The sequence below is a fragment of the Ranitomeya variabilis genome, chromosome 2, assembly GCF_051348905.1.
Source record: "Ranitomeya variabilis isolate aRanVar5 chromosome 2, aRanVar5.hap1, whole genome shotgun sequence".
In the NCBI taxonomy this organism is placed as follows: domain Eukaryota; kingdom Metazoa; phylum Chordata; class Amphibia; order Anura; family Dendrobatidae; genus Ranitomeya; species Ranitomeya variabilis.
In genome coordinates this window covers 163370016-163386185 of record NC_135233.1, presented here as the reverse complement: position 1 = coordinate 163386185, position 16170 = coordinate 163370016, and the positions used below count along the sequence as shown (strand labels likewise).

At 43.1% G+C, this 16170-nt stretch overlaps 1 protein-coding gene across 2 annotated transcripts in view; it reads right to left on the bottom strand.

The window, feature by feature from the left end:
* Window positions 1–16170, bottom strand: part of ACOXL (acyl-CoA oxidase like) — an 804481-nt gene that overhangs the window by 288289 nt on the left and 500022 nt on the right. For both annotated transcript variants that reach the window (XM_077283134.1, XM_077283133.1), the window contains exon 12: window positions 3868–4021. In XM_077283134.1, the coding sequence (XP_077139249.1) occupies window positions 3868–4021 (154 nt within the window). The remainder of the gene's footprint in view (window positions 1–3867; window positions 4022–16170) is intronic.

The following is a 16170-nucleotide window of genomic DNA, read 5'->3' as shown; positions in this document are numbered from 1 at the left end:
TTTACGCTGGTAACCACGGTAAACATCGGGTTACTAAGCGCGGCCCTGCGCTTAGTAACCTGATGTTTACCCTGGTTACCCGGGGACTTCGGCATCGCTCCAGCGCCGTGATTGCAACGTGTGACCGCAGTCTACAACGCTGGAGCGATAATCATACGACGCTGCGACGTCACGAATCGTGCCGTCGTAGCGATGTAAATGGTACTGTGTGACGGTACCCTTACACAGTGATCGCATGCATCCTCCTCCTCCTCTGTGTGCAGATCTCCTCTGATGTCCCATCAGCCAGGACCTGGAGAGGGATGAGCATCAGCGTGCAGAGCAACACAGGACAGGATGAGAGGTAGCTGCCCTGTGTGCCCACTACCCAGCACATTCCAGGTAACCTCTCCTGCTGCCAATCTCAACTTTTGCTGTGCTAAGTAGCAGGGGGAGGGGGGCATTTGACAAATTAAACATGGCAGGTTAGAGTATGTGCTTTTTTCTGGGTATATGAGTTTTCCTATGTGTGTGTGTGTGTTTTCCTGTGTGTGTTTTCCTATGTGTGTGTATGTGTGCTTTCCTGTGTGTGTGTCATTATACAGTGGGCTTTGTGTGTGTGTCATTGGTGCATTCACTCTGTGTCATTCTATGTGACTGCAGACTTGTGAATCCTCACATTGCTCGCAGTGCTGTGGTTATTCGGCGGACGTGTGACTTCAAGTTTGTGATTTGCACACATGTGGTCACATGCCGACTAGACTTGCATGGCCTAATGCAACTGTATTGAAAAAGGCCAGAAACAGTCTAGTTGGAATATGGCTGGGAATATATATATCGTATGTTTGTGATCACAAGACCACCTGTTCCCGGTGCCAGCACCAGAGAATCTTTGCAGTGCACAGTGCGCATGATGTGAGGATTCACACATAGTGACTGTAGACATGTAGCTTAAGATCCATGAGCCGCTACTCATGGGCTGTGTGCTAGCCCCCCCAGGCTAAAATTTGCCAGCCAGCCCCTGATTGGTGGGAATCTCTGCATGGGAACCATCATCATCCAGATAGACAAGGATACACTAATACAGGACATCACAAGAAATGTAATTAATAAAGTGCTGAAACACAGCTAATGTGTTGCATAGTCTGAAACACATTACAAGATATTCACAGTCACCATAAGGGTATGTTTCCACGTTAAGGCTACGCGGCGGTATCGCCGCAGCGGCGAAGCCGCTCGGCGCTAAGCCCCGCCCCCTTAATGGGACGCGATGGTGCCGGATGTGTACAGTACACGCGTCCGGATGTGTACAGTACACATCCGGGATCATCGCACCCCTCGCCATAGGGCCCTGTGATATGCCTTGCGGGGACGCTGCGTCCCCGCAAGGTGTACGGACATGCTGCGTTCTGAAAAGACGCGCAGCATGTCCGGAGTCGCAGGGCCGCCGCGTGCGGGTTTCCACGCATAGTGGAGACGGGATTTCATAAAATCCCCTCCACTATGCTGGAACATCTGGACGCTGCTTGTTTGACGCTGCAGCGTCAAACAAGCAGCGTTTACTTACCGTGGAAACATACCCTTACGGGTGTTGAATGCAGTCTTCCATTCACCGCCCTTTTTAATGAGGACTAGGTTTTCAGCTTCACGCAGGTCCAATTTGGTGAAGATTGTAGCACCTTTAATCCTTTCGAATACTTCATAGATGAAGGGCAATGGATAATAGTCTTTCAGCGTGGTTTTATTCAGACCTCAGATAGTCTATGCAAGATGTCAGAGACCTGTCTTTCTACTTTACAAAGAACAATCCGGCACTGGCAGGATACATACTGAAGATTTTTAGATGAACCCCTTTTCCAGAATCTCATTAATGAAGGTGGACATTGTTTCAGTGTCAGAGAAATTCTCCCTCTGGGGCCTTTATACTGTGCATGCGAGCCATAATATTGCCCGCTTGATCTGTTGGTGACATCATATTGTGTGCGTTGGGTGGTGTGGGGGATGTTATACTGCGTTCAGCGACTGGGGCCTCATATTGCCTGTTGGGTCATCATGCTGTGTATAGAGGACTGTGGGGCCATTGTGTGCTGCAGTGGCAATGATATGACAGCTCCACTCAAATATCTGCAACGATCAGTAAGAATTAACAGAACTGGCGCTACCATCAGTCTTCAATTATACAGTCAAATCTAGGTAGAATATTGCACTCGCCAACAAAATGGTGAGGCACTGTCATTCTAAATTTCACTCTCCCTTATCCTTTTGCAAACACCCAGAAGGGGAGTAGAGGGGTGATACACATGAGAGCAGACCCTGCCCACATTTACTGCAGTCGTAATGTGAGCTAGCATAACACTAGGTTTATATAGCAAATTTCGGCTACTGGTCTGCCTAGTGTTTAAAAGTTGAAAATATCAAAACTTTATTAATAATTTTTCATATTGTATATCGGGAAGGGTCAGTAGGCCACCATACACATCAATGGTTGGTGGGTTCAGCTGCCTGATGTGTTTGAGGGCCTTTGGTTCAAAAGCTGATAGGTGAGGAAACCAGGGCTTTTTTGTGTAGAATCCAGAGCTTTTTTTTTTTTTTACACTAAATTCACAAATACATTTATAACTTTGTTAAATTGTGCAGATTGTTCCGCTATTATGTAATATATATCTATATAGTTAAGCAATTTGCAGAGATTTATTAATCTCCATTGTAATGGATACTTTTTATCCTAGCCTTTAACTGAATATAATATCACACAGGGAAAATATGAAACATTTATTGCACATAAAAAAAAATAAAAAAAAATAGTATGGTAAAGCGGCACAGAGTGCAACTGGGCTCAAATACATGGCCAATAATGATGCCACGAAATACTATGGCATGTCTTCCCTGCATTAAAAAAAAATGTATAGACTAGAGAAAATCTCAAGCTGGGAAAATTTCACCCACACCACTTTTCAAGAAATAAGGCAACCATGGGTGCCAATGTACTCCACACACCAGAAGGGCTCTACCCCTTTAACCTCCATCCCTCACAATTAGACGGTATCATTCTGACGTTATATTTCCCCTAATTATTCAGAATCCATTCTAGGTTATATCATGTAAACTCCTGACTTGAGGATTCAATTAATACCCTTAACCTCATTATTGTGTAGGAATAATATGGCTCCACTTCTTTCTATGGCTCTGTGGAACTCCCATCCCCTACTACTCCTCCATCCCCACATATTCATTTTTTATTATTAGTTTGTGTTATGTTTTATTGAATGCCATAGGCTTGGAAACTATTACTAATCATACATGTACTTCTGTTATCACCTATTTATCTTTGGGAATGGCTATAAGATTCTGCCTAGAGTCTTAGTCACAAGTTGCATTTTTGCCTCGGTTTGTCCAATCATTTTTGCCGTGGATAAAATGGAGTGTTTTATAATACCAGCAAAGTGGATGAGATTTCTGAAATTTTAAACACATGCTGCTTATGTTTTCCTTGGAGATTTGAAGCATTTTTTCAAATCTGGAATATGACAACTCTTGCAGATTTTCATCCATTCCAATACTTGGGAAATAACCAAAGAACGGTAACAATGCATCAAAAACAAGTGCAAAAACGTACTGCACTTTACCTGCCAACGCTTTTACATAAAAATCTATTGCCAATACTCAACATGTGCACACAGCCTGACTGCTAAGTGACTGCATGATTTTCCAATAAGTGATTGTCAGTGAGGGTGCAGCTGTGTGATAAACTGCTGTTTTCCAGCCATTGAAAAAAAAACACAAAAAAATAGCAAAATGTTATTTCATCCCATGTCTTCCCCACCTAAATGCCACCTTGTGTAGCCTTATATTTGGTCATCCCACAAATATGTAGCATTTAAAGCTTACCATTCCCCCAGTACATTCCCGGCAGTCTTGTAGACACGACACATTCTCCCATGTGCTGTAAGCTTTTAGACCTGCTACGAGGGCTTGTAAAGGACGATTATTTACCAGGTCTCTATTATGGAAAACATCCTCATCCAGAATATCCCCTGCATATCTACAAAATAAATTAAAGGATTAATAAATCTACTGGTAGTTTTGCAGCAAGAACAGTTATTGGGTCTAAAAAGGACGTTTTTTTCCCTTGGGCTTCCACCACATGTGCTCAGTGGTTGGAGACTATCATTTTAGCTTTCTGAGAACTGTTGAAGAATTAGAGTTGGGATATCCCTTCAAATGCAGCAAAATAAGAAGTGAAAGGTGGGCGAGAGGCTTCCACTACTACAACGACTTTTTTTTTCCATTTTTGATTAAATAACATATTGTTACAAATTCCATGAAACAGTGGGTGGTGATGAACAAAAATGCAACTGTTTCTCATGTAACGAGTGATCCCTTCCTATAGCCAACATAGAATAGTAAACAGGTCTATTATCTATTATTCCAAATTATATACCTATAAGAAACAATAAGATGCTTGCTTGAGCTGACTTAAAAGGGGTATTCCCACCTGCAAGATCCTATCCTAATATTTAGTAGGAATAAATAATAATAGCAAATGCTTCCAATTAGTAATGTAGTATAGTTCTTCAGATTTGCTATGTTGCTTACCTCAGGGCATTGCAGTAGCTTACAGTAGGTATCCATAGTTCTGACCACTGACCGCTAACTGTCACTATATGACAGGTCACAACCATGGATGCCCAAGCTACTGCAATGCCCTGCACATGGGGTAAGTGGTAAACAAATCAAAAGACCTGCACTACATTTCTAACTGGAGGTATTTGCTAATATTATTCTTATTACAGCTACTACATATTGGGATAGGATCTTGGAGATGGGAAAATCCCTTTAATGTGTGGAAAATGCTAGATGAAATCCCATAATGGAAGTCTTAACCTCTTGTGTAAAAAATTTTTATTAAAGAGGTAGTACCACCACAAAGAAGATTTTAATCAATAGATCTTAGAATAATAATAATTATAATAATTTCCTCAATTGGATGTGTTAAAAAAAATGTTCCTGAGCCAACCCGTGACTGAAACCGGAAAGCTGTTGGGGGAATAAAGTTCATTTTCTCCCGCAGTGTTTGGGAAAGTACAAGCGCTGGGCAGGTTAGGAACACTAAACCTGTAGATTAACCCAATATCTGCTGGTTAAGTGTTTTTCTGGTGACAGGTTCCCTTTAACACATCCATTTATGGAACTTAATATTATTCCAAGATCTATTCTTTAAAATGTACTTAGTTTGTAAGACAAAACCTTTAAAGTCATGGGATCTTACACAGGTAACAGAAGCAGGATGACACCTACTAAAGGTAGCACTAAAAGTCACACAGGCTTTCACTTTTGCTATTGTCAACAAATCCAATATTAAAATTTGTTTTCACCAGTTGTAGCATGTTAAACTGGCCACATCATGGTAGAGTTGCTTCAGAGCTAAAGAAAATGTATTTTTTTAAATTTCTCATCTCAATTTCTGACATAAAAGATTCTAAGATGTATATGCCAATTCCCAATATATCCAGTAGGGTATTGGCAGAGGTTCTTCTCCGGCGGCTTTAGCTTTTTTTCCCCCTGCATGATGATGACCAATGATAAGAAGGAAAACTCATGCAGGATAAAAGAAAGAAAATGCCCAAAGAGAAGTGGCTTTCTCTCTGTGATATGGTAAATCATAAATTCACAGGGATGTCCTCTCCTCCCCAGGTCATAAAGATTTAACAGTCAGCATTAATTGTGGTTATAAGTGGAGAAGGGGAGAGAACATAGCTTTGTGTAATTACAAACACCTCTCTGTCTCTAATGTGATTACAAGCGAATAATATCTTAATAGCTGGCACAGATCCAGAGCAGTATATGTGACATGCCGCAGCTCTCATCTCAGAGCACTGACAGTGTGAGGGGAGAGGGGGAGAGCAGAGCAGATACTGCTGTGAGATGAGAGCTGCTGCGTATCACAAACATTGCTCTGTATCTGTGCCAGCTATTAGGACATTATTCATCAATGCCTAGGATAGATGTAGAGGTGTTTGTAATGACGTAGCTTTGCTCTTTGCCAGAAATAGAATTGCTAGTTTGTCTATTTTTCCCCTTAGATAATGGGATAAAGAAATACAGGTGCTTCTCACAAAATTAGAATATCATCAAAAATATAATTTCAGTTCTTCAATACAAAATGTGAAACTCATATATTAGATAGATCACTCTGTTTGTAATGACTCTTTCAAGTGTTTATTTCTCTTTATGTTGACAATTATGGCTTACAGCCAATGAAAACCCAAAAGTCATTATCTCAGTAAATTAGAATACTTTATAACACCAGCTTGAAAATTGATTTTAAAATCCGAAACGTTGGCCTACTGAAATGTATATTCAGTAAATAAACTCAATACTTGGTTGCGGCTCCTTTTACATCAATTACTGAATCAATGCGGCGTGGCATGAGGCGATCAGCCTGTGGCACTGCTGAGGTATTATGGAAGCCCAGGTTGCTTTGATAGCAGCCTTCAGCTCGTCTGCATTGTTGGGTCTGGTGTCTCATCTCCCTCTTGACAACACCCCATAGATTCTCTATGGGCTTAACCCCTTCCCGACCTGAGACACAGCGTATGCGTCATGAAAGTCGGTGCCAATCCGACCTGTGACGCATATGCTGTGTTACAGAATGATCGCGTCCCTGCAGATCGGGTGAAAGGGTTAACTCCAATTTCACCCGATCTGCAGGGACAGGGGGAGTGGTACTTTAGCAAAGGGGGGGTGGCTTTGCCCCCACGTGGCTACGATCGCTCTGATTGGCTGTTGAAAGTGCAACAGCCAATCAGAGCAATTTGTAATATTTCACCTATGAAAAGTGGTGAAATATTACAATCCAGCCATGGCCGATGCTGCAATATCATCGGCCATGGCTGGAAACCCTGATCTGCCCCCCCCCCCGCCACCGATCTCCTCCCCAGTCCCCCGTACTGTGGTCCGCTCCCCTCCGTCCTCCTGTCCGCTCCCCCGTCATCCTGTCCGCTCCCTCCGTGCTCCGATTCACCCCCCCTGTGCTCTGATCCACCCCCCGTCCTCCCCCCCTCATACTTACCGAGCCTCCAGGTGTCCGTCCGTCTCCTCCCTGGGCGCCGCCATCTTCTAAAATGGCGGGCGCATGCGCAGTGCGCCCGCCGAATCTGCCGGCCAGCCGATTCGTTCCATGTACATTTTGATCACTGTGATAAAACCTATCACAGTGATCAAAATAAAAAAAATAGTAAATGAACCCCCCCCTTTATCACCCCCATAGGTAGGGACAACAATAAAATAAAGAAAATATTTTTTTACTATTTTTTTTCCCACTAGAGTTAGAACTAGGGTTAGAACTAGGGTATGGCTATGCACACGTATTCTGGTCCTGTGTGGATTTTTCCACAGCGGATTTGACAAATCCGCAGTGCAAAACCGCTGCGGACTTATCGCGGATTCAACGTGGTTTTTCTGCGGATTTCACTGCGGTTTTACAATTGCGGTTTTCTATTGGAGCAGTTGTGAAACCGCTGCGGAATCCGCAGAAAGAAGTGACATGCTGCGGAATGTAAACCGCAGCGTTTCCGCTAAGTTTTTTCCGCAGCATGTGCACAGCGGTTTTTTGTTTCCCATAGGTTTACATTGAACTATAAACTCAAGGGAAACTGCTGCGGACCCGCAGCTGCGGAAACGCTGTGGATCCGCAGCGTTTTCCGCAGCGTGTGCACATAGCCTTAGAATTAGGCTATGTGCACACGGTGCGGATTTGGCTGCGGATCCGCAGCGGATCGGCCGCTGCGGATTCGTAGCAGTTTTCCAACAGGTTTACAGTTCCATGTAAACCTATGGAAAACCAAATCCGCTGTGCCCATGGTGCGGAAAATACCGCACGGAAACGCTGCATTGTATTTTCCGCAGCATGTCAATTCTTTGTGCGGATTCCGCAGCGTTTTACACCTGTTCCTCAATAGGAATCCGCACAAAAACCACTGGAAATCCGTGATAAATCCGCAGGTAAAACGCAGTGCCTTTTATCTGCGGATTTTTCAAAAATGGTGCGGAAAAATCTCAAACGAATCCGCAACGTGGGCACATAGCCTTAGGGTTAGGGTTGGAATTAGAGTTAGGGTTGGAATTAGGGATAGGGTTGGAAATAGGGTTAAGATTAGGCTTGTGGTTAGGGTTATGGTTAGGGGTGTGTTGGGGTTAGGGTTGTGGTTAGGGTTAGGGATTAGGGTTAGGGGTGTGTTGGGGTTAGGGTTGTGGTTAGGGTTATGGCTAGAGTTGGGATTAGGGTTAGGGGTGTGTTGCGGTTAGTGTTGGAGTTAGAATTGAGGGGTTTCCACTGTTTAGGCACATCAGGGGTCTCCAAAAGCAACATGGCGCCACCATTGATTCCAGCCAATCTTGAGTTCAAAAAGTCAAATGGTGCTCCCTCCCTTCCGAGCCCCAACGTGCGTCCAAACAGTGGTTTACCCCCACGTATGGAGTACCAGCATACTCGGGACAAACTGAGCAACAACTATTGGGTCCAATTTCATCTGTTACCCTTGTGAAAATAAAAAATAGCTTGCTAAAACATCATTTTTGAGGAAATAGAAATGATTTTTTATTTTCACAGCTCTGCGTTGTAAACTTCTGTGAAGCACTTGGGGGTTCAAAGTGCTCACCACATATCTAGATAAGTTCCTTTGGGGGTCTAGTTTCCAAAATAGGGTCACTTGTGAGGGGTTTCTACTGTTTAGGCACATCAGGGGCTCTGCAAATGCAACGTGACGCCCGCAGACCATTCCATCAAAGTCTGCATTTCAAAACGTCACTACTTCCCTTCCGAGCCCCGACGTGTGCCCAAATAGTGGTTTACCCCCACATATGGGGTACCAGCATACTCGGGAAAAACTGGGCAACAACTATTGGGGTCCAATGTCTCCTTTTACCCTTGTGAAAATAAAAAATTGCTTGCTAAAACATCATTTTTGAGGAAAGAAAAATTATTTTTTATTTTCACGGCTCTGCGTTATAAACTTCTGTGAAGCACTTGGGGGTTTAACCCCTTTCTGTCATTGGACGTACTATTCCGTCCATGTGGGGTGGGCCCTACTTCCCAAGGACGGAATAGTACGTCCAGCACGATCGGCCGCGCTCACGGGGGGAGCGCGGCCGATCGCGGCCGGGTGTCAGCTGACTATCGCAGCTGACATCCGGCACTATGTGCCAGGAGCGGTCACGGACCACCCCCGGCACATTAACCCCCGGCACACCGCGATCAAACATGATCGCGGTGTACCGGCGGTATAGGGAAGCATCGCGCAGGGAGGGGGCTCCCTGCGTGCTTCCCTGAGACCCCCGGAGCAACGCGATGTGATCGCGCTGCTGCGAGGGTCTCCTACCTCCTTCCTCGCTGCAGGTCCCGGATCCAAGATGGCCGCGGCATCCGGGTCCTGCAGGGAGGGAGGTGGCTTACCGAGTGCCTGCTCAGTGCAGACGCTGGTAAGCCTGCAGCCCTGTCAGTGAGATCGGTGATATGACAGAGTGCTGTGCACACTGTCAAATCACCGATCTGTGATGTCCCCCCCCTGGGACAAAGTAAAAAAGTTAAAAAAAAAAATGTCCACATGTGTAAAAAAAAAAAAAAATAAAAATTCCTAAATAAATAAAAAAAAAAAATTATTCCCATAAATACATTTCTTTATCTAAATAAAAAAAAATCAAACAATAAAAGTACACATATTTAGTATCGCCGCGTCCGTAACGACCCCACCTATAAAACTACATAACTAGTTAACCCCTTCAGTGAACACCGTAAAAAAAAAAAAAAAACGAGGCAAAAAACAACGCTTTATTCTCATACCGCCAATCAAAAAGTGGAATAACACGCGATCAAAAAGACGGATATAAATAACCATGGTACCGCTGAAAACGTCATCTTGTCCCGCAAAAAACGAGGTGCCATACACCATCATCAGCGAAAAAATAAAAAAGTTATAGTCCTCAGAATAAAGCGATGCCAAAATAATTATTTTTTCTATAAAATAGCTTTTATCGTATAAAAGCGGCAAAACATAAAAAAATGATGTAAATGAGATATCGCTGTAATCGTACTGACCCGAAGAATAAAACTGCTTTATCAATTTTACCAAACGCGGAACGGTATAAACGCCTCCCCCAAAAGAAATTAATGAATAGCTGGTTTTTGGTCATTCTGCCTCACATAAATCGGAATAAAAAGCGATCAAAAAATCTCCCGTGCCCGAACATGTTACCAATAAAAACGTCAACTCGTCCCGCAAAAAACAAGACCTCACATGACTCTGTGAACTCAAATATGGAAAAATTATAGCTCTCAAAATGTGGTAACGCAAAAAAATATTTTTTGCAATAAAAAGCGTCTTTCAGTGTGTGACGGCTGCCAATCATAAAAATCCGCTAAATAACCCGCTATAAAAGTAAATCAAACCCCCCTTCATCACCCGCTTAGGCTACGTTCACATTTGCGTTGTGCGCCGCAGCGTCGGCGACGCAACACACAACGCAGGAACACCGCATGCACAACGCTGCGTTTTGCGACGCATGCGTCCTTTTTTTGCTTGATTTTGTACGCACAAAAAATGCAACTTGCTGCGTCCTCTGCGCCATGACGCGTGCGCCGCAGTGACGCATGCGTCGCAAAACGCAAGTGCAACGCATGTCCATGCGCCACCATGTTAAATATAGGGGCGCATGACGCATGCGGCGACGCTGTGGCGCCCGACGCTGCGGCGCAGAACGCTAATGTGAACGTAGCCTTAGTTAGGGAAAAATTAAAAAAAATTTAAAAATGTATTTATTTCCATTTTCCCATTAGGGTTAGGGCTAGGGTTAGGGTTAGGGCTAGGGTTAGGGCTAGGGCTACATTTAGGGTTGGGGCTAAAGTTAGGGTTAGGGTTGGGGCTAAAGTTAGGGTTAGGGTTTGGATTACATTTACGTTTGGGAATAGGGTTGGGATTAGGGTTAGGGGTGTGTCTGGGTTAGAGGTGTGGTTAGGGTTACCGTTGGGATTAGGGTTAGGGGTGTGTGTGGATTAGGGTTTCAGTTATAATTGGGGGTTTCCACTGTTTAGGCACATCAGGGGCTCTCCAAACGTGACATGGCGTCCCATTTCAATGCCAGCCAATTCTGCGTTGAAAAAGTAAAACAGTGCTCCTTCCCTTCCAAGCTCTCCCGTGCGCCCAAACAGGGGTTACCCCAACATATGGAGTATCAGCGTACTCGGAACACATTGGAGAACAACTTTTGGGGTCCAATTTCTCCTGCTACCCTTGGGAAAATACAAAACTGGGGCTAAAAAATAATTTTTGTGGAAAAAAAAAATATTTTTTATTTGCATGGCTCTGCATTATAAACTGTAGTGAAACACTAGGGGGTTCAAAGCTCTCACAACACATCTAGATGAGTTCCTTAGGGGGTCTACTTTCCAAAATGGTGTCACTTGTGGGGGGTTTCTACTGTTTAGGTACATTAGGGGCTCTGCAAACGAAATGTCACGCCTGCAGACCATTCAATCTAAGTCTGCATTCCAAATGGCGCTCCTTCCCTTCCGAACCCTCCCATGCGCCCAAACGGTGGTTCCCCCCCACATATGGGGTATCAGCGTACTCAAGACAAATTGGACAACAACTTTTGGGGTCCAATTTCTCCTGTTACCATTGGGAAAATACAAAACTGGGGGCTAAAAAATAATTTTTTGGGGAAATTTTTTATTTTTTTATTTTCACGGCTCTGCGTTATAAACTGTAGTGAAACACTTGGGGGTTCAAAGTTCTCACAACACAACAAGATAAGTTCTTTGGGGGGTCTAGTTTCCAATATTGGGTCACTTGTGGGGGGTTTCTACTGTTTAGGTACATTAGGGGCTCTGCAAACGCAATGTGATGCCTGCAGACCAATCCATCTAAGTCTGCATTGCAAATGATGCTCCTTCCCTTCCGAGCTCTGCCATGCGCTCAAACGGTGGTTCCCCCCCAGATATCAGGTATCAGCGTACTCAGGACAAATTGGACAACAATATATAGGGTCTAATTTCTCCTGTTACCCTTGGAAAAATACAAAACTGGGGGCTAAAAAATAATTTTTGTGGAAAAAAAAATATTTTTTATTTGCACGGCTCTGCGTTATAAACTGTAGTGAAACACTTAGGGGTTCAAATCTCTCACAACACATCTAGATGAGTTCCTTAGGGGGTCTACTTTTTAAAATGGTGTCACTTGTGATTTTTTTTTACTGTTTAGGTACATTAGGGGCTCTGCAAACGCAATGTGACGCCTGCAGACCATTCCATCTAAGTCTGCATTCCAAATAGCGCTCCATCCCTTCCGAGCCCTCCCATGTGCCCAAACGGTGGTTCCCCCCCACATATGGGGTATCAGCGTACTCAGGACAAATTGGACAACAACTTTTGGGGTCCAATTTCTCCTGTTACCCTCGGGAAAATACAAAACTGGGGGCTAAAATATGATTTTTGTGGGAAAAAATTTTTGTTTTATTTTTACGGCTCTGCATTATAAACTTCTGTGAAGCACTTGGTGGGTCAAAGTGCTCACCACACCTCTAGATAAGTTCCTTAGGGGGTCTACTTTCCAAAATGGTGTCACTTGTGGGGGGGTTTCAATGTTTAGACACATCAGTGGCTCTCCAAACGCAACATGGCGTCCCATCTCAATTCCAGTCAATTTTGCAGTGAAAAGTCAAACGGCGCTCCTTCCCTTCCGAGCTCTCCCATGCGCCCAAACAGTGGTTTACCCCCACATATGGGGTATCAGCGTACTCAGAACAAATTGTACAACAACTTTTGGGGTCCAATTTCTTCTATTACCCTTGGGAAAATAAAAAATTGGGGGCAAAAAGATCATTTTTGTGAAAAAATATGATTTTTTATTTTTACGGTTCTGCATTATAAACTTCTGTGAAGCACTTGGTCGGTCAAAGTGCTCACCACACCTCTAGATAAGTTCCTTAGGGGGTCTACTTTCCAAAATGGTGTCACTTGTGGGGGGTTTCAATGTTTAGGCACATCAGTGGCTCTCCAAACGCAACATGGCATCCCATCTCAATTCCAGTCAATTTTGCATTGAAAAGTCAAATGGCGCTCCTTTGCTTCCGAGCTCAGTCATGTGCCCAAACAGTGGTTTACCCCCACATATGGGGTATCGGCGTACTCAGGACAAATTGTGTAACATCTCTTGGGGTCCATTTTCTCCTGTTACCCTTGGTAAAATAAAACAAATTGGAGCTGAATTAAATTTTGTGTGAAAAAAAGTTAAATGTTCATTTTTATTTAAACATTCCAAAAATTCCTGTGAAACACCTGAAGGGTTAATAAACTTTTTGAATGTGGTTTTGAGCACCTTGAGGGGTGCAGTTTTTAGAATGGTGTCACACTTGGGTATTTTCTATCATATAGACCCCTCAAAATGACTTCAAATGAGATGTGGTCCCTAAAAAAAATGGTGTTGTAAAAATGAGAAATTGCTGGTCAACTTTTAACCCTTATAACTCCCTAACAAAAAAAAATTTTGGTTCCAAAATGATGCTGATGTAAAGAAGACATGTGGGAAATGTTACTTATTAAGTATTTTGTCTGACATATCACTGTGATTTAAGGGCATAAAAATTCAAAGTTGGAAAATTGCGAAATTTTCAAAATTTTCGCCAAATATTCGTTTTTTTTCACAAATAAACGCAGGTAATATCAAAGAAATTTTACCACTATCATGAAGTACAATATGTCACGAGAAAACAATGTCAGAATCACCAGGATCCGTGGAAGCGTTCCAGAGTTATAACTTCATAAAGGGACAGTGGTCAGAATTGTAAAAATTGGCCCGGTCCATAACGTGCAAACCACCCTTGGGGGTGAAGGGGTTAAAGTGGTCACCGCACATCTAGATTAGTTCCAAGGGAGGTCTAGTTTCCAAAATGGGGTCACATGTGGGGGAGCTCCAATGTTTAGGCACACAGGGTCTCTCCAAACGCGACATGGTGTCTACTAACAATTGGAGCTAATTTTTCATTCAAAAAGTCAAATGGTGCTCCTTCCCTTCCGAGCCCTGCCGTATGCCCAAACAGTGGTTTACCCCCACATGTGAGGTATTAGTGTACTCAGGAGAAATTGCCCAATACATTTTAGGATCCATTTTATCCTGTTGCCCATGTGGAAATGAACAAATTGAGGCTAAAAGAAATTTTTTGTGAAAAAAAAGGACTTTTTCATTTTTACGGATCAATTTGTGAAGCACCTGGGGGTTCAAAGTGCTCACTATGCATCTAGATAAGTTCCTTGGGGACTCTAGTTTCCAAAATGGGGTCACTTGTGGGGGAGCTCCAATGTTTAGGCACACAGGGGCTCTCCAAACGCGACATGGTGTCCGCTAAAGATTGGAGCCAATTTTTCATTGAAAAAGTCAAATGGCGCACTTTCCCTTCCGAGCCCTGTCGTGCGCCCAAACAGTGGTTCCCCCCACATATGGGGTATTGGTGTACTCAGGACAAATTGTACAATAACTTTTGGGGTCCAGTTTCTCTTTTTACCCTTGGAAAAATAAAAAAAAATTGTTGCTAAAAGATCATTTTTGTGACTAAAAAGTTAAATGTTCATTTTATCCTTCCATGTTGCTTCTGCTGCTGTGAAGCACCTGAAGGGTTAATAAACTTCTTGAATGTGGTTTTGAGCACCTTGAGGGGTGCAGTTTTTAGAATGGTGTCACTTTAAGGTATTTTCAGCCATATAGACCCCTCAAACTGACTTCAAATGTGAGGTGGTCCCTAAAAAAAATGGTTTTGTAAATTTTGCTGTAAAAATGAGAAATAGCTGGTTAAATTTTAACCCTTATAACTTCCTAGCAAAAAAAATTTGGTTTCCAAAATTGTGCTGATGTAAAGTAGATAAGGGGGTAAGGTTATTTATTAACTATTTTGTGTCACATAACTCTCTGGTTTAACAGAATAAATATTCAAAATTTGAAAATTGCAAAATTTTCTAAAGTTTAGCCAAATTTTCCATTTTTTTCACAAATAAACGCAAAAATTATCGACCTAAATTTACCCCTAACGTGAAGCCCAATATGTCACGAAAAAACAATCTCAGAACCGCTAGGATCCGTTGAAGCGTTCCTGAGTTACCTCATAAAGGGACACTGGTCAGAATTGCAAAAAACGGCCAGGTCATTAAGGTCAAAATAGGCTGGGTCATGAAGGGGTTAAAGGGAACCTGTCACCCCCAAAATCGAAGGTGAGCTAAGCCCACCAGCATCAGGGGCTTATCTACAGCATTCTGTAATGCTGTAGATAAGCCCCCGATATATCCTGAAAGATGAGAAAAAGAGGTTAGATTATACTCACCCAGGGGCGGTCCCGCTGCGGTCCGGTCGGGGGCCTCCCATCTTCTTACGATGACGTCCTCTTTAAGGTCAGGCGAGTTTACTGGCCAATCAAGCACAGTGATACTGTTGTCTTTAAACCAGGTATTGGTACTTTTGGCAGTGTGGACAGGTGCCAAGTCCTGATGGAGAATTAAATTTCCATCTCCAAAAAGCTTGTCGGCAGAGGGAAGCATGAAGTGCTCTAAAATTTCCTGGTAGACGGCTGCGCTGACTTTGGTTTTCATAAAACACAGTGAACCTACACCAGCAGATGACATAGCTACACAAACCATCACTGATTGTGGAAACTTCACCTGGGCTTTCATAACACCTCAGCAGTGCCACAGGCTGATCGCCTCCATGCCAAGCCTCATTGATTCAGTAATTGATGCAAAAGGAGCCCCTACTAAGTATTGAGTGCATTTACTGAACATACATTTCAAGCCAACATTTCGGATTTTAAAATCATTTTTTTCAAGCTAGTGTTATAAAGTATTCTAATTTACCGAGATAATTGACTTTTGGGTTTTCATTGTCTGTAAGCCATAATCATCAACATTAACAGAAATAAACAGTTGAAATAGATCACTCTGTTTGTAATGACTATCTAATATAAATAAGTTTTACTTTTTCCATTGAAGAACTGAAAGAAATTAACTTTTTGTTGATATTCCAATTTTGTGAGATGTGTTATGACCTGGTGGTTACGGAGTGGTACTGAGATGACCTGGTGGGTAAAACCAACCATGGACAAGCTCAGAGGAGGTGGCAGCTCTACAGACAGTAATCACCTATATGACCTAGT